The sequence below is a fragment of the Bos indicus genome, chromosome 22 (assembly GCF_029378745.1).
Source record: "Bos indicus isolate NIAB-ARS_2022 breed Sahiwal x Tharparkar chromosome 22, NIAB-ARS_B.indTharparkar_mat_pri_1.0, whole genome shotgun sequence".
NCBI classification, from domain to species: Eukaryota; Metazoa; Chordata; class Mammalia; order Artiodactyla; family Bovidae; genus Bos; species Bos indicus.
Genome location: NC_091781.1, coordinates 7,277,954 through 7,296,625, shown reverse-complemented (window position 1 = coordinate 7,296,625; position 18,672 = coordinate 7,277,954). Strand labels below are relative to the sequence as shown.

General features: G+C 44.9%; 1 protein-coding gene and 1 long non-coding RNA gene across 3 annotated transcripts in view; one reads left to right on the top strand and one right to left on the bottom strand.

Moving 5' to 3' along the window:
* GLB1 (galactosidase beta 1) overlaps positions 1–18,672 on the top strand; it is a 104,064-nt gene that overhangs the window by 75,370 nt on the left and 10,022 nt on the right. Inside the window, exons 13-15 of the mRNA XM_019984740.2 lie at positions 2,163–2,276; positions 5,129–5,260; positions 7,132–7,386. Coding sequence (XP_019840299.2) covers positions 2,163–2,276; positions 5,129–5,260; positions 7,132–7,386 — 501 coding nt within the window. The remainder of the gene's footprint in view (positions 1–2,162; positions 2,277–5,128; positions 5,261–7,131; positions 7,387–18,672) is intronic.
* On the bottom strand, positions 2,166–14,062 carry LOC139178718 (uncharacterized). Of its 2 annotated transcripts, none has more exons than XR_011563202.1 (2): positions 11,033–14,062; positions 2,166–8,865 (listed from the first exon to the last, which is right to left on the bottom strand). It is a non-coding gene; the product is annotated as an uncharacterized lncRNA (long non-coding RNA). The 2 variants fall into 2 exon arrangements; XR_011563203.1 differs by having other exon boundaries at positions 11,045–14,062.

Genomic DNA, 18,672 nt, shown 5'->3' with positions numbered 1-18,672 from the left:
ACAGCTGCTTCATTGGCATTCTGTGTGTGTATGGTTTGGAGTCAGCTGCTTTTTGTTTTTTTTAAGCATTTGAGGTAGTTGTCAACATCATGACACTTCCATTCTTAAATATTAGAGCATGTATTTTTTAAGAAGGACATTATAGTACATGATCACAAATAATGATCACCCTTAAGAAATCTAGCATGGATACAGTCCTATTATCTAATATACATTCTACGATCAGGTATCCCAGTTTATTTCAGCAATGTCCCTTATAGCTTCTCTCTTTTCAGTCCAGTTGCCAGTCCACGATCACACATTGCATTTAGTCTGCTTTCATCTGAAACAGTTCCTGAGTCTGTTTTTCCTCTCTCTCTCGTGACATGGTCATGTCTGAAGAGTTCAGACAGTTTCTGAGTTTTGCAGACCACACCTCACCGGTTAGACTCAGTGAGACATTTTTGGCGCACACACGACGGCCACGGCGTGTTCGTCTCAGGCTGCCGTAGTAGGGTCACTTGCTGCCTTTAGTTCAGTGTTCTATTTGATCACTTAGTTAAGATCTCAGCTCTGGTTTTTGAAATGGAAAATTATGTAGGGGCTCCTTTCTGACTTCTGAGGAGATCACCTTCTGGAGGATGATATAGTAACAGCACATTTGATCTTGCTTTAGCTTATTTTGTTATATTATTATATCTTGGAACTAAGAACAAATAACTGTCTTTTTTTGAGTTTGTGATTTCACTCCAGCAATACTGCTTTGTGATAAATAAAAATGATTAATTAAGCCCCCCTCACTTTTTTGTTAGCGTTGGGTAGTGTTCTTTCTCTGGTTCTAACATACACTGGTTGTACATCCGTGTCTCCATCTACCTGTCCTCTCCACCGAGGAGGGTCGGACCACATCAGATAAGACACAGCTCAGAGCAGTGGGAACCTGGGAAGTGGATCCCAGGTTAGTGTCCTTGCTTTTTCTCAGCCCCTTTCTGCTCTCTCACCTTTGGCCAAGGCAGTGCTCTCAGATCAGGTGTGGCTCCTGGGCCCTGACTGCTTCAGATCTGGGACAGGCCGTAGAAGACTTACTTCCAGCAAACCTCTCGGTGGGCACAGCTGCAGGGAGTGGGGTGCAGCTCTGGTACCCCTGCAGCTGCCTCCCCCATCCGCCCCGTCCGGAGTCCTCACTTTGCCATTGCAGGGAGCATCTCACCTTCTGCTCCCCTCCTGGAAACCCCTAGTCTCTGAGCTAGGACTCACCACTCTGCTGCATTCAAAAGAAAAAAAGAAACAACAGATGGAGATTTGGGGGTCTGGAAGGGAGGCCTCCTTGTGCTCGAAGGTTTGGGTGATGACAGTGGCATTTCTTGAGTTCAGCACTTTCCTGCAGCACAGGAACACGGGTTAGCATTTTCCTTCCGCTCCTGCATATCACCCCTCCCCTTTGCTGGGCTGCTCTTTCTCGCATTCAGGGCTGAGGAGTGGGAAACTGTTTCCTGCTGGGTTTCCATTTGGATTCTCCTGTAGGACCTGATTTGTCCAGCTCTCCCAGCTAATGACCACTCAGGAAGCCATTCACCCAGGCTGGTGTTTGGGGGCTTCCTTTCCAACCAGGGGTCCCAGCATCTCAAAGTACTTTCTGAGGCTCATTTAGAGGCACATTTCACCCCCACCTCCATCTGTCTCTCGCCGCCTGTTTCCCCCTCGCCTCCACTTGAAACGGTTTCTGATTGACTCTTGTTTTGTATGTTAGAGCAGAGTTAGCCCAAGAAGCTGGAGAATGCTTTACGGAGCATTCTGTTGCTGTTTACCTTTTGTTTTTGTTGTCCTTGGTTTTGGTTTTTGAGGTAATGCCAGTAACCTTTTGATCTGTGACGGGATCCCCCCAAGTTATTCTGGGCACATCACCTACCACGTTCCAGGGTCTGGTTCCCTCTTGTGGGAGGGGAGGGGATGTTTGACAAAGGCCTCCAGGCTTCCTTGCAGTTAGCTGCTGTGATGGTTATTCTGTGATCTGAAAACTGAAGCCAGTTCCCTTTAATTAGACAGAATATTTGCCGAGGCTGGGGAAGCGTTTCATTCCTATAGTTTTAGAAATGTTGCTTTCACGCGGATGGAGGGTGACCCAGTTCTCCTAAGGTGAACTGCAAGAGTGATGTCTTTTTCTTGCATCCTTCTCTAACCAGTACTTTGGATTTGTGCTGTACCGAACAATGCTCCCTGAAGACTGCAGCGACCCTACACCCCTCTCTTCACCACTCAGTGGTGTCCATGACCGGGCCTATGTCTCTGTGAACGGGGTAAGAATTCTCTCTGAATTTGTGTGTCTGCCCCCACGAGGGAGGAGAGTTGTGGGTTGCACTTGGTAATGATCTCAGAGAGACAGCAGTAAGCAGTCCTGAGGAGAGATCTTATTCCTTGCCCGGGAACTGGCCCTGGTTAGCCTGGATGAAAAGCAGAAATCTTAGCTGCTGGGCCACCAGGGGCTACAGGCAAAGTTCTCCTGGCTCTTTCCCCTGTGTGAATGCAAGAATGTTTCAAGGAGGCAAAAACTGTAAAAACAGGTAGCAAGTTTATCCTTAGAGACACAGCACAGGAAGAGGGACAGCACACAGAGAAACAGCGTGTTTATCCGAGTTCCCTGGTGGTTAGGAGTCAGCATTTCACTGCCAGGGCCTGGGTTTGATCCCTGATCCAGGAACTGTCTTGCATGCCACACAGCAGGACCAAAATACAAAAAATAAATAAAAATAAAAGACTGAAGCAAGGCAGAAATACACACCTGGAGAGGACAGCAGGTGTCCTGAATGGGGAATGTAGTAAAGAGGTGATTCAAATCCCTTATATAAGACGTCCTTCTGGGTCTTTGTGTACCTTTGGCCAATTATCGTTTCTTTTTTCACACTTGACCTGTCCTTGGGCCTTCCCCAACATGCGTGCATAACTTTTTGCTAAAATGGATCCCACTGCAGAGGCCTCTGGGTGCATGTCCTCACTTGTCATGGGGTGGCACGTTGTGACCCCCAAGGAGCCTGCCTGCACGTGTACGGACAGGGAAGTTTCCCTTGCCCTCAGGAGTGGTCATCTTCAGCTTCTCTTCAGCAGAGGTCAGCTTCTGCCACTAGCTTTGTCCTTGGAGTGTCTTCAGTTTGACCCCACTTGACAAATGCCAGATGTCCAACCCAAGGGCCCATCTATCTCCTACCTCAGTAACATGACAGTCAGGGAGACTGCTGCCTTCCCATCCTCAGGCTCCACCCTCCTTGTGATGCTCCTGAGCTCTTCCCCTTGCTGGCTGGTGTAGCCTCACCTGCACTCCATCTGCCTGAGGTATACACCCCCTCGTCCATCCGAACTTCCTGGTCGCCCCCCTAGTCCAGGGCCATCCCCTCTGACTGACACTGGGTGTCATTCCTGTCTTCTTTACTCTTGGATGGCAGGGTCTGTTTTGTATACACCAGATGAGTCATTTTAACTTAGGGTCTTCATCCTACATGAGAAGTTATATTCTGAAGGGCTGTTCATGATAATCAGAGCTAAGAGATACAAAGACTTTGATTTCATACATAACGTTATAGGATTTCCATTCCTCTCGCTGAGACAATCATATGAAATAAACACATGAAAGATTGTTCCTAACCAAGAAAATCTGTTGAGGAAAAAAATTTTTTAATTTTTCTTAAAAAAAAAAAAAAAGAATGAAGTGATTTTAATATATGAAATAGGCAAACGACAAGGTCCTACTCTATAGCACAGGGAACTATATTCAATATCTTATAATAACCAATAATGGAAGAGAATATCACTTTGCTGGATACCCGAAGCTAACACAACATTGTAAATCAGCTATGCTTCAAAAGCAACACAAAAGGAAAGAAATTAAGGGCCAGAGAAGGGAGTGATTCACCCAAGGTCACTCAAGAACTATCAGAACTAATTCTCTGCTGCTTCGATTTCTCTACAGCAATCTCCCATGTCTCCCAAACTACTTATTCTTTTTTTTTTTTTTCAGATTTTAAACTTTTTCTTTTGTATTGGGGCACAGCCAGTTAACAATGTTGTGGTAGTTTCAGGTGAGAGACAATTTCAAATGAAAATATTTCCATCCTATGGTGATGAGTGGTTTTAATTTGAGTGGCAGCAAATGTCTAAAACGCTATGAGTATGTATACTGATGGCAACGATTTCTAAAATTCCAATTTGAGGGTTGTTTTAGTGATTTTTTTGTTTGTTTTTTTTTTTTTAAAGAATCTTGCATTTTAAAAAGTTAGGAATATGTTGCTGCTAAATTACCAGTTATTTCCCCTCATTCTATTATTTCATCTTTGTGGTTAATGTATCATATCAGGTATTTTGAAGTAAAACTACTCCACCTAACTCTCTGATTTTATCTCATTTGTCTTATTTTGTCCCATCTCCATGTGATTTAAAACCTATTTTTTATTACTGCCTTTTTTGCTGTGAGCGCATGAACAGATTCCTGTATTAGAAATCTTTCCCTGGAATTTCTGCCTCCATCCCCTCTCTATTAAAAATAGACGCACAGCCTACTCAATACTCTGTAATAACCTATATGGGAAAGGAATCTGAAAAAGAATTCATATATTGATATGTATACATATAACTGCACCACTTAGCTGTACACCTGTAGTGAACACATTGTAAATCAACTATACCCCAATATAAAATAAAAGTTAAATTTAAAAAATAAGGGACTTCCCTGGAAGTTCAGTGTTTAAGACTGTGATTCCACTGCAAGGAGTGCAGGTTTGATCCCTGGCTGGGGAACTAAGATCTCGTGTACTTTGCGGCATGGCCAAAAATTAAAAAATAAATGAATAACATTTAAAATAATAATAAATACAAAATAAAAAAATACAATAAACATACAAGAAAATAACCCAGAGCTAAGGAAATCAGCCTCAGCCCTTCCCTGCTGGGAGCTGAGTCTGGCAACCCTCCTATGAAGAAAGCAGTTGTTGCAGGAGCCTGGGCATCTGGCTGAGGACTTGGGCAAGGGAGCCGTCAGAGCACTTCTGTCCGAAGTCTGGTGACACGTCAGGGTAGCAAAATGAGTGTGCAGTTGACTGAGCAGGCTGCCTCTGCTGACCCTCCCACCCTAGTTAATTCTCATTTGGTACTGAACCCACAGGTTGCCCAGGGAGTCCTTGAACGAGAATCTGTGATCACCCTGAACATAACAGGGAAAGCTGGAGCCACCTTGGACCTCCTGGTGGAGAATATGGGGCGTGTGAACTATGGCTCGTCTATCAATGATTTTAAGGTAGGCCCAGCCTCCCTGTTGGGAGTGAGACTCAAAGGTTGACCGAACTGTGCCTAAGTCATTGGGGAAAGTTTCTGTAAATCCACTTAAAGACTCTCCTGCATACACTCTTTCCTTGCAGCCCTGTTCACGTAGAAGTGATTTTCTGCTTTGGTCGTGCTGGGCTTTGCTGCTGCGCACAGGCTTTCTCTAGTTGGGACAACTCTCTAGTTGCAGTGCGCGGGCTTCCCATTGCGGTGGCTTCTTTTGATGGTGGAGCACAGGCTCTAGGGCGTATGAGCTTCAGTAGTTGCAGTGCGTGGGCTCGAGAGTGCAGGGACTTCAGAAGTTGGGGCTCATGGGCTTAGTTGCTCCGAGGCATGTGGAATCTTCCCGGACCAGGGACTGAACCCGTGTCCCCGGCACTGGCAGGCAGATTCTTATCCACTGTACCACCAGGGAAGTCCACGTAGAAGTAATTTTTAAAAGCATGCGCCCTTTGCCAAATTTGATGAGTAAACTTACCTGATTTGTTTTGCAGCCTAGAAGTTGGGTTATTTTGAAGATCTGTTTTCCTCTGTAGATGATGAGAAAGTTGAGCTTTGCAAACAGAACCCTTGCATTTGAGTTCAGCCATCCTCTAGCAAGAAACAGAAGGAGGAAGCCACTGCACCATGCTTTTCCTTTGCTTAAAAAACCCACCAAGCCTGCAAAAGGCACTCCCATGCCAACAAAGCCAATTTAGCATTTGTTCTGCTGTTTTCTGGGTGTGGACAAACTCTTGAATTTTAGAAAGCCTTTCCCTCCGTGCACTGCTCTCAGCTCTCTTGGTTAGTCTGTGCCTAGGCGTCTAGTCCAAGTATGCTTTTCTGATGTGCATTTTGAGAGCGTTGTTCAGTAAGTGTTTGCTATGCTCATCCTCTGTGTGTGTGCTCCATGCGGTGCTTTTGGAGGAAGGCAAGGATGTTGAGATACAGGCTGCCCCTCGGTTAGCTCACCACGTGCTAGAGGAGGGAAGGCTGCACCTCCAGAATGACGGCAACACCCACGACAGGACAGGTGTCTGGGGCTATCTCCTGACCCTCCTGGTGGCATCTCAGAAGCAAAGCAGTGACACTCTTGGAGAACAGTCATGCAGGGGCCACTTTTGTCTCCAGTATAAAAGAAATGTTCCTGTTACCGTCCTTGTGGTCAGACTAATTAATGGTCGTGCTGCTTGGCTATCATAGGCCACACTGACCCACAGAGTGACGGGGACTCTTGTGAGGTGCCTGAATCCCCAGGACCCAGCAAAGAGCCTGGCACACAGCTGCATGGTCAACGCTTATTGAATTACTGATTGGGCCATTGAGACATGGTATTGAGAGGTGTCATAGAACAAATATGGGATCCTATTGGGATGGAAAAGTTCCCCTCATGAAAGGCTGAGAAGAGGAAGCCAGATGAGCCATGAGCAAAGGCTTCCATGCAGTGTCTGGTGCCATGGACACCTCAAGCCCTTGCCTCCGCTGGACAAATAGAGCAACTTCAGAATGTGAGTCTCAGGCTCCCCATCATTATCACAGACCCTTCTATCCTTTTACAGTGGCCAAGTGTTCCTTTGCATTCTCCCCCCACCTCCATTCACTCTCCCACCCTCGAAACCATCATTTCCTCTGTTCTGGCCATGTCTCTGAACCAAACACTGAAGACGGGGATCTGAGGTCGAAAGCTCTGGCCTCAAGCCAGATCTGTGTCACTCTGATGGACACACAGTTTGGATTTCACGTGCTGTTGGTGTTTCATATCCCAGTTTGCTTTTCCCAGGAATTTAGGGCTGGAACACAGAGTCACATGAAGCCTCTCTGCACCATCTTTAGCCCCCAGCTCATCACTCTGTTTCTCTTTTACAGGGTCTTGTTTCTAACCTGACCCTTGGTTCCAAAATCCTCACCAACTGGGAGATCTTCCCGCTGGACATGGAGGATGCAGTACGCAGTCACCTGGGGACCTGGGGTGGCCGTGACGGGGGCTACCACAATAAAGCCCGTGCACACAGCCCCCCTACCTACGCACTCCCGACCTTTTATGTGGGTAACTTCACTATTCCCAGCGGGATCGCAGACTTGCCTCAGGACACCTTTATCCAGTTTCCTGGATGGACCAAGGTATGTGTCTTCATGGAAAGTATTTGTGTTTAGGCCTCAGATGTCTTCTTTTCTGTGTCTGATACAGCATCAAAAAGACTGCTAATGGTGTGCTGCGTGAGACTCAGGGGAGTGGAGGGTTTTCTGTGGACGCTTATCCATTTGTCAGGAGCAGGGCCACAGCAGATCTTCAAAGATGCTGTGGTCAGCCTGAAGGTAACCATCTAGCCCATTTTCATTGACAACTTTCTTTAGCAACTTCCTCCTTCCCCTAAGAAAAACCATACCTTCTTTGAAAACTGACTAGGAATAGCATTTCTTATTTATACTGAAGAAAGTCCGGCCCAGGCAAAGGGGCAAATCTCTGGGAAGCCTGTTTTCTCTTGTTCACGCCTAACTCTATACTCTCCAGACCACCCCACCTCCGTATGGGGATGCTCCCATGCCCGGGGTGCATCCACCCCTGTCTGTAGGATCCTCAGCTCCCCCCTGGCCACTTTACTGCCTGCTTCATTCTCCTTTATTCTTGGAAGACATGTCTTCTTACACCATTGTCTCCTCTACTTCAAGTCCTATTTTCATCTTAGATCTTATCATGACTCAAGTTATTCATTCAACAAATATTTAGTGGTTTCTGTTTCTGAGAGTGGGTCCAGCTGCTCGCCGCCCTAAAGCCAATGAAGAGTTCAGGTTGGTGGAAAGGCAACTTTGCTTTATTTCAGAGGCTGGCAACGCTGGGGGAGGGCAGAGTTCTGTCCACAGGCCAACTCCCCCACCACTGACAGTCAGTGGGCAAGAGCTTTTATAGGTGGAGGGAGGAGCTACATGCAGAAACAGCACAGTCAGCTCTGACAGTCGTCTTGAAATTGGTCATGCAGTGGTCTGAGCAGTGTCATTTTAATTGTTTTAAGTACAGTTAATCTTCAGTTCCAGGGTCGGTTTGTTCCCATTTCCTAGGGGCCAATTGTCAGAATTGTGGCACCTCATGTCATGGCTGCAGTCTGGTCCTCGTGTAATTAAATTCTTCCATCTGGTGGGAGTTTCAGTGTCTACAACACAGCTCCAAGGATATGGCTCAGAATATTATCTATGACCCTTGAGAAGAAACTAGAGGTCTTTAACTTTGCTTACTGACTCAATCATTATCATTTTGTCCTGTTTGATTGTTCTCCTTTGCTTCTGTATTTTCCCAATTCTCTGATTAAACTGGTTAAAGTTTTCTGCAGACACAAGGCAGGCAGAGGACATGGGGGTTGGGGACCATAGGGTCTTGTTCCCTTTCAATCCACCCCTTTTTGACACTCTTCAAGATTAAGAAGAGGCAGATAGAGAGCAAGAAATGGACTAAAAGTTTTGAATAGAGAATAAAGTTAGTAATAAAGTTGGCAGAGGCACTTGGTTTTAATTCATTTCTCTTCCAGTATTCCCCGATTCTTTGACGCAGTGGGTGTTGGCTGCTCTGGTTCCTCTCTGCTGAAATGAGGTGCAGTCCTGCCTAATCTGGGGAATAGACACAGAGTTGGAAATAATCTCAAGTCTCAAGTTTAGCATCAGTATTTTGTATTGTGAAAACATGACCTCTGTCTGATTGCCTTGTCACAGTGCCTGGATAAACGCTTAAAAATTAGCAGACATATTATGGATGAGGATAATAATCAAAATGCATCTTTGCATTATTCTCTGAATGTATTTTCTTCTTAATGGTTAAAGCAGATGTACAATGTATGTCTAATAGGCCATAAGCCGGCTATTTGGAATACTGGAGCGGGCTGCCATTTCCTTCCCCAAGGGATCTTCCCACCCAGGGATCGAACCCAGGTCTCCCGCATTGCAGGTGGATTCTTTTCCTTCTGAGACACCAGGGAAGCCCTGGTCAGCCTAAAGTTCAAATTAAATCATGTATAAGCTAGAATGACCCCCATACCTCAATGTGTGAAAACTTCTTCTACCATTTTCCCCTTTCCCGTAAAAAGCACTGATAATCAATTTATTTTTCCGCTGTTGCCAGAGTAGCTCAGTTGTTGCCTGCTCTGGGTCCATTCATGTCCCTCCGTGCTAGGCCGACTTTTTGTTTATATATTTGTCTAGTCATCCACACTGGGAGAAAACTAATTAGACGTAACAAACAAGCAGAGAGAGGTATGCTGACAGGGAAGCATTTTCTAGGTCATACACTGTATTGATTACACCCAATCTTTACACCTTGTACATGTATTTTAAGTAGTAAACTTAAAGGCAGCAATGGTACACATCATGAGTAGTTAGACTCTGTGATAACTTCATTAAACAGTTTTTTCCATCCTGAACATTGGGGTCAAAAGTATGATTAGAAGAAAAACAGCTTTCCATTAGAATTCTGTCAATTTCATAACAGTATTTTTCTCTGAGATTCCTCAGGGGCCCTCTGGAAAACTCAAAGTTACCTAGATAAAGAAACTTATGATCTGTTATCAAAAGCAGCATAATATTCCAGGAAAACTCTATTCTCGTAACAGAGAGAAAACCAAATTGCTGCCCTGTATCAGCTTACCATTAAAATTCATTTACTTTACTAAATTCAGTCTAATTTTAATCAATCTTAAGTGTCCAAAATTCCTTTCTCATAGTACTTTTTCTTTACAAAAAAGGATATTTTCTATATCCATTTTAATTTCTAATTTTTTTCCCACCCAAAGTTATTCTCCTTTTATCCTTCAACAAAAATACCTCCTGGGAATTCCCTGGAGATGCAGTGGTTAGGACTTCGAGCTCCCACTGCAGGGGGACAGGGTTGATCCTTGGTGAAAACTAAGATCCTGCAGGCCACACGGTGGGGCCAAAGGAAAAAAACAAAATCTCCATCCTTTATATTTTCTCTGGCAGACAACACATATCCTACTTGCTTTCAATACTGAAATGTATCCCTATCATTTTCACATATTACAATTTTTAACCCTTTAAAGCCTTAACAAAACTAAGTAACAAGTAGTTGAACTGTTATACCAGCATTTCTGATTGGCAAACTTAAGAACATATTCCATAACCTCTAAAAACATACATTTTTTTCATAGCACAATTTCTCTTTAATGTGGTACAATATGTGTATTTAATAATATGCATTTATTGTGTTTAAATCTAAGCCCTCTTTCCTTTTTTTTTGTTTAAAATTGTACTAAATAACCCAAGTCTGAAGTCTCAACGTGAGCTGTGTTTGTATTTCAAGGACAAGACTTAACTTCAAGCTTTCTCCTAAGCATATTTTTGTTTCTCTCAGGGTCAGAATTGTGAATAGAAAAAAAAAGTATGTTTTTTCTAACTGCATATGCAAAAATAAAAGACTTTCATCATAACCAATTTTTTTTGGAGTTTGAAGAACACTTGGTGGCCACCCAGTGTTTAAAAAATCATTTTTTTTCCTTTAGTCATAGTTTCATAGCTAAAATTTTTCTAATGAACCTGAATTTTTCACTTTACAAAAGACAAGAATACCAATCACACAAACAGAATACACACTCACACACCAGAGAAAGAACTGTCATAAATCCCCTGAGAGGATGACGGATATGGAGTCCCAGATAAACACTCTGCAACACAAACAGTCCTCAACATCATACATACATCAGAACCAGCTGGCAAAAATGCCCAAATAGCACTTCAAGCTCAAAAGAGAAGTTAGCCAGGTGCACACCTGTGGACTTACTGGGTCTGGGAGCTCCTCAACTCGTCCTGGGGTGTCTTTCTGTTCCACCAAGAAAGCGCATGTTGGCGGCCAGTGCCGAGCAGGGGAGAAACAGGGAGGACCCCTGAAACAAATGGTTTTGGCAGCTGGTAGGAATGTCCCCAAAATCTCCTCCCCGGACCTGAGAGCCATGAGCAATGGCTCCTTGAAGCCTTCCTGGCGTGTCTTCATGGTGGCGGCTTCCCTCGGGGAAAACCCCCAGGAGGCAGGTATTGCGAGAGCTCAGTCTCGTTGCATCAAAATCTGTTAGCAAAAGTGGGTCCAGGTGCTCGGAGCTCAAAAGCAATAAAGAGGCAAGGTTAGTGGAAAGGAAAGTTGTCTTTTTTTTTCAGATGTATGAAACCAAAGGGAGGACAGACTCCTGTCCATAGGCCAACTCATTCCTCCTCCCACTGACAAGCAGTGAGCAAGAGCTTTTAAAGGGGATCTTCAGGGTTGTATAGGTGTTCGGGAGGGGGCTACAGTCAGCTCTGAGTCGCCTTGAAATTGATCATGCAGTGGTCTGACAGCATTTTGGGTATTTGTTTTGCCGCACTGCATAGCTTTTGGGATCATAGTTCCCTGACCAATGCTTGAGCACAGGCTGCCTGTAGTGGAAGTGTGGAGTCCTAACCACTGGACCACCAGGAAATCACTGACCAGTGTCATCTTGATTATTTTAAGTGCAATTAATCTTCAGTTCTGGGGTCGGTTTGCTTCCATTTCCCTGGGGCCAATTCGTGGGGCTATAGTCTGGTCTTCATGTAGTTAACGTCTTCCACCTGGTGGGGGTTTCAGCATCTACAACACAGCTCCAAGGATATGGCTCTAATACTATCTAAAACCCTTGAGAAGAAACTAAAGCTCCTTGACTTTGCTTACTGACTTTATTATTATTTTATCCTATTTGATTATTTTCCTTTGCTTCTGTATTTTCTTAGTTCTCTGATTAAACTTATCCTTTGGCTAAAGGTTTTCTACAGACAAAAGGCAGGCAGTAAGCATGGTGGGGGAAGGCCCATAGGGTCCTGCTCCTTTTCACTACAACGTGCCCACACCTTGTGCCAGGCACTAAGGATCCAAAAATGAAGAGAACTGGATATGGTTCTTGCTCTCTCAGAACTTAAAGTCTGGGTGTGTGCTAGTCACTCAGTCGTGTCCAACTCTGTGACCCCATGGACTGTAGACCACCAGGCTCTTCTCTCCATGGGATTCTCCAGGCAAGAATACTGGAGTGGGTTGCCATGTCCTTCTTCGGGGGATCTTCCTGACCAAGGGATCAAACCCAGGTCTCCTGCATTGCAGGCAGATTCTTTACCATCTGAGCCACGAGGGAAGCCCTCTTGCTCTCATGGAACTTAAAATCTAGCATACCCAAACCATATCATCACTCAAATTAAATGATACAATTGCAGATGCAATGGGTGCTAAGAAGAGATATGGAGGTTGACAATAATTGGGCATTTGCCCATGTTAAGGTGGTTAGGGAACATGATGGACATGTGAACATGATGCTTGACAGAGATAGAGGGGTTGAATAGGACTTAACATGGCAGAAAGGGGAGGGAAACATACGCCAGGCAGAGGAGCTAGCACATGCCAAGGTTATGTGGTTAGAGGGAAAAGTGGCCAAAATGAGGAACTCATAGAGAACTCAACTGTATGGAACACAGAGAAGAACAGCTGTGGTTCAGAGAAGAAGCTAGAAAGTGGGTAGAGACTAGATCAGGACAGGGTATTTAACCACATTACAGTTTTATCTTTCTTTTGAGAGCCACCAAAACAGAGTGACATGGCATGGTTGTGATGTGATGAGTTTCTGTGACCCTGGGATGGACTGGGCTCAGGGAAACTGGCTAGGAGGCTGGACCATAGTTTCATTGCCAGACGGGGTTGGTGGGACAAGATGGCAATGACACACTATTTGAGAGATGTTTGTAGTTAAATCCATAAAGAGGTAGTGATAGATTGGACATAGGTATTGAAAGAGAAGGACATATCAGGTGACTCTCAGGTTCTAGGCATGCTGCTAGGAAGATAACACCATTTACTGAAAGAAGAAATTTCAAAAGAGGATTTGTGCTAGAAGAGCATGATCATGAGTTTGGATGTGGACAGTTGAGTTAGGCCATGGGGAATAGCGGAGAGAAGGTACTTGAGGAGGCTGTTGGATTTATGGGTGGGTATTCAGAGGAGGGATCTGGGCTGGGAATATATGAATGAGATCGTTTGTATATGGATGGTCATTGAAGACATGACCAGTAGACAAGTTCCTCTAAGGACAGATGATGTAGAAGGAAGAAAGGAAGACATTGAGCTGATCTTTGAGAGACACAAACATGATGGAGAGTGAGGAGAGACCAAACAAATGGGAGGAGAACAGCATTTATGCTGCCAAGAGGCAAGTGAGATGAAGACTGAAGCATCTCTGCTGGGTTTAGCACCAGGGGTCACAGGGACCCTCAGTAAGGGCTAAGCCAGTGGAGCGAACACTGCAAGCCAAACAGCCTTCTACTGAGGACTGAAGGGGGAGGAGATGGAAACAATGAAAAATACAGATACTTAAAGATAAACATTCTTCTTGAGAAGTTTGGCTCTGAAGGAGAAGAGGGAAAAAAATACTGGAAAAAAAGCTTCAAGAGAAGACGCACATGTTAAAGTGAAAGTGAATGTTGCTCCCTCGTGTCCGACTCTTTGCCAGAATACTGGAATGGGTAGCCATTCCCTTCTCCAGGGGATCGTCCCAACCCAGGGATCGAACCCAGGTCTCCTGCATTGCAGGCGGATTATCAACCAGCTGAGCCACCAGGGAAGCCGAAGATGCACATGGCATGTGTTTAATAAGTGCCCTTTTATAATGTTTGATTTTTACATGTTTATGGAAATATGTTTTCATTATCATTCTGTCTGAAATATTTTCTAATTTCCCTTAATATCTCCTCTTTGAACCATAAGTGATTTAAATATGCATTGTTTAATTTATATATATATATATATATATATATATATATATACATATATTTTTTTTTTTTTTTGCCATACCACACAGCTTGTGGGATCTTAGTTCCCTGACCAGGGATTGAACCCAGGCCCTCAGCATTGAATGCACACAGTCCTAAGCACTGGATCACCAAGGAATTCTCTGTGTTTTTGTTTTAGAAGCATTTTTTATTTTTTTATTTCTAACTTAATTCTTATATAAAACTTCTGGAAGAAGGAGAAAAATCTTCCTGATCTTGCATTAGGCAAAAACTTCTTAGACTTGACACCTAATACATAATCCTTAAAGGAAAAAATTGATGAATTAGATTTTATCAAAATTGAAAAAGTTTTCCCTTCAAAAGACATTATTTAAAAAATGAATATCCAAACTTCAGATTGGCAGAAAATGTTTTCAATGCATATATCTGACAAAGGACTTGGTTCTAGAATATATAAAGAATTCAGTAATAGAAAGATAACCAACCCACTCAAAAAATGGGCAAAGGCCTTGCATGGACATTTCACCAAAGAAGATAAGTATGTGAAAAGATGCTTAATGCTTTTAGGAAGTGCAAATCGTTAAGGAAGTGCAAATCAACCACAATGAAATACCACTTCACACCCACTAGAATGGCTGTAATATTAAAAGATGGACAAGAACAAATGTTGGCAAGGATATGGAGAAATGGGAACCCTCCTACATTGCTAGTGGAATTGTAAAATGGTACAAACACTTTGGAACACAGTTTGGCAGTTTCTTCAATTTCTCCTAAAATTACCATGAAAAGTGAAAGTGAAGTTGCTCTGTTGTGCCCGACTCTTAGTGACCCCATGGACTGCAGCCTACCAGGCTCCTCCGTCCATGGGATTTTCCAGGCAAGAGTACTGGAGTGGGGTGCCATTGCCTTCAATTCTACTCCCAGCTGTTCCCAAGAGAAATGAAAACATGTGTCTACACAAAGAGTTATATGCAAATGTTCATAGTAGCATTATCAAAATAACCAAGAGTTGGAAATAATTCAAAATGTCCATCAACTGATAAATGGAGAAAGAAACTATGCAATATCCATATAATGGAATGATATTCCACAATAAAAAGGGACAGACTACTGATACAGGCTACAACATGGATAAATCTGAAAAATATTATGCTAAGTAAAAGCCGCTGCTGCTGCTAAGTCGCTTCAGTCGTGTCCAACTCTTTGCAACCCCATGGACTGTAGGCTCCTCCATCCATGGGATTTTCCAGTCAAGAGTACTAGAGTGGGTTGCCATTTCCTTCTTCAAGGAATGTTGCAGGGAGGAAGCCAATTCTGCCTCCCTGTTCAAAATTGTTTCTTTGACTTGATTTTCATTGCTTTATTATTATAATCATACTTAATGGCCTCCCTGGAGGTCCCTGCCCACCTGTGAATAGAGATTAACACACCCCATCCAAAGGCTGACCATTCCCTTGGAGGTGTTTTGCAAGACTGAAGACCCTTAAGTAAAAGAAGCCGATCATAAAAGACTGCATATTGTCTGATCCCATTTGTCTGAATTCTTCAGAAAAGGTCAATCAAAAAAAAAGAAAAGGCCAATCAGAAACGCCAAAAAGTAAATGAATGGCTGCCTAGGACGTAGGGTGGGAATAGAGAGTGACTGAAAATTGGTATGGGGTTTCTTTTTGGGGTGATGGAAATGTCCCCAAATTAAATTGTGGTGATGGTTGCAAAATCTTCTTAAATTTATTGAGACTTAGTTTATCGCCCAAGCATATATTTCCTGGTGAACATTTTTCTGTAATTTTAAGCTCTACTATCCTCTCTCTCGGAGAAGGCAATGGCACCCCACTCCAGTACTCTTGCCTGGAAAATAGCATGGATGGAAGAGCCTGGTAGGCTGCAGTCCATGGGGTTGCTAAGAGTTCGACACGACTGAGCGACTTCACTTTCACTTTCCACTTTCATGCACTGGAGAAGGAAATGGCACCCCACTCCAGCACTCTTGCCTGGAGAATCCCAGGGATGGGGGAGCCTGGTGGGCTGCCGTCTATGGGGTCGCACAGAGTCGGACACGACTGAAGCGACTTAGCAGCATCCTCTCTCTGGCCATATGTTTCTATCCCTCAAAACTCTCAAGGCTCCCAGGTCTACTCTTGGATCTTGTAGATGACCTGAAACTCCACCATCAGGGCCACAGTTCTTCCCTATCCTGCCTAGACAACACCACCATTTTTTTTCCTTCAGTTTAGTCGCTCAGTCGTGTCCGATTCTTTGCAACCCCATGAATTGCAGCACGCCTGGCCTCCCTGTCCATCACCAACTCCCAGAGTTCACTCAAACTCATGTCCATCGAGCCATCTCATCCTCTGTCATCCCCTTCTCCTCCTGCCCCCAATCCCTCCCAGCATTAGAGTCTTCTCCAGTGAAAAGTCTTTTCCTTAGGAGCCCTCAATCCACTGGCCCCCTTGCCCTTCCACTCCCTGATCACCCTCACTGGGAATGGATTCAGCACTGGCCTCTCTCTGCTAGTTCTCGGTAACTGAGGACCCCGGGTGTGGCCTCTCCGGCATATCCGTCCCCTCAGTGTCCAAACTCTGGAGGTCCCCAAGCTGCCCAGCAAGTTTTCCCTATCCCCAGCTGGCCTCTAACTCTCACCACCTCCCTTAAACCACCTGCCTCCTCCCCACCTCCTCCACAGAGGACTCACCCTACTTGACGCTATCAGGTGAGATCCTTTGTTCCTCAGCTTCCTGTCAGACTTATCTCTCTGCCTCCACCCTCACTTCCTGCCCCGTGGCCTCTAGAAGGAAGTGCAAGCTCCAAACCCCCTCCCCACCTTCTTCCTCCAGGCGGAGTTCCTGTTCTCTCTTTTCCTCCTCCTGCACTTTGTCAGCTTCTCCGTCTTCTCTCCAACTCCTTGTTGCATGCAGCCCAGAAGCAATATCTAGGGCCGCTGGGACCCGGAAACAAAGTATGGCCTGACCCGGAAACAAAGTATAGCCTTTCCCGGATCCTCCCAGTGGATTGCGCATGCTCATTCTCTCCCTCCCGCTTCCTCACCCCGCTCTTCCACCGTGTCCCCTTCCCCCGTTACTGGCCCCCTTCTCCCTCTTGGTGTCCTCTGTTCACTCTTTTTCATTCCCTCTCTGTGCCCACTGGGTTTTCACAACTTCAAGACTGGCATTAACTCCTCTCTGAAACCTTCCTAGACCCTTTGTCCCCCTTGATCCCTCTAGAGCCCAGTCTGGACTCAGCAGCCATGACACTTCGTCACTCAAGCTGGCGCCCCAGTTTCACTCGCTGAGCCATAAGTTTCACGAGAGGCATTTTTTTTTTTAAGTGCCCGGTTTATCTGGCCTCCTCCCTGGGCCTGGTTGCTCTGTAACTGCCTTCAGGTGGAAAAGGGGACTTGATTATGTTGCTGGGTCCCTTGCAAGAAACCTCTTGGAGGTGAGTTTGGAGGTGAGTAGAGTGCAGGCCTTCCGAGGGTCCCGTTGGTGAAGAGAGGCTTGGCTGTTGCTGGGGGTATGGGACCAAGGCCCACGAGAAGAGCCAACACAAACAGTGGCTCACCAGGTGGCATCAGCTCCATGGCTTAGAGAAAGAACCTTCAAGAGATGTAACGCATAAAGACAGTATTATCTTTCCCAGGAGTTATGAGCAGGGCTAAAGGCTCAGATGGAGCTTGAAACACACCCAAAGGATGGATAAGTCCTTCATCAGAATCAGAGGTTATGTCAGGGAGGGAACTTCCAAGTGAAAGAATAGCAGATATAAAGGAAAAAAATAAATGGAAAAGCATAGCATGTTTTTGGAGGTCAAAGGGGTTCACCTTGGCCAGGTCATGGAAGTGTCACACCCAAGAGTTACTGACCCAGGCATTTTGCTCAGCACCTAAGAGACACTATCTTTATAATCATCAAAGGAGGCCCCTGTGGTAGGATGTCCTGGTAGTGTCTCCAGTTTGCAGATGAGCAGATAGAGGCTCAAAGACCTCAGTATCTGGTGTGAGGTACAGACATGCTGGTGAAGAGGCTCCCCAGCCCTAGGTCTGTCTGACTTGGAGGCCCAGATGAAAAGGCCGGCAGCATGTACAGGGCCTCGAAGGCCAGGGGGAGCTTGTACTAATGATCCAGGCAGAAGCTCTTCACTTACTTAGTCTGATGGGTTTTCTGCACCTTTATGCTTGAAAAGTTCACGTACAGGACTCACCTGGTGGTGCAGTAGATAAGAATCCACTTGCCAATGCAGGGTACACGTGTTCTGTCCCTGGGAAGATTCTGTATGCCGTAGAGCCACGAAGCCCATGAGCCACAACTACTGAGCCCGCTGTCCAGAACCCACTGTGCTCTGAAGCAAGAGAAGCCACTGCAATGAGAAGCTCCTGAAGAGTAACAAAGAGTAGCCCCCACAGCCCCCCTCACCACAGCTCAAGAAAGCCTGCACAAAGCAACCAAGAAACAGCGCAGTCAAAAGTAAAAAAAAAAAAAATTTAATCTTAAAGTACATGAGCACACAATATTTATGAATGTGTCAGGGTGTTTAGAACCCAAGAAACTCATCTAATTCATACGTCTCATCAAAAACTAGTACGCAGGGGAACTAAGATCCCACATGCTGCATGGTTCAGCCAAAAATAAAGAT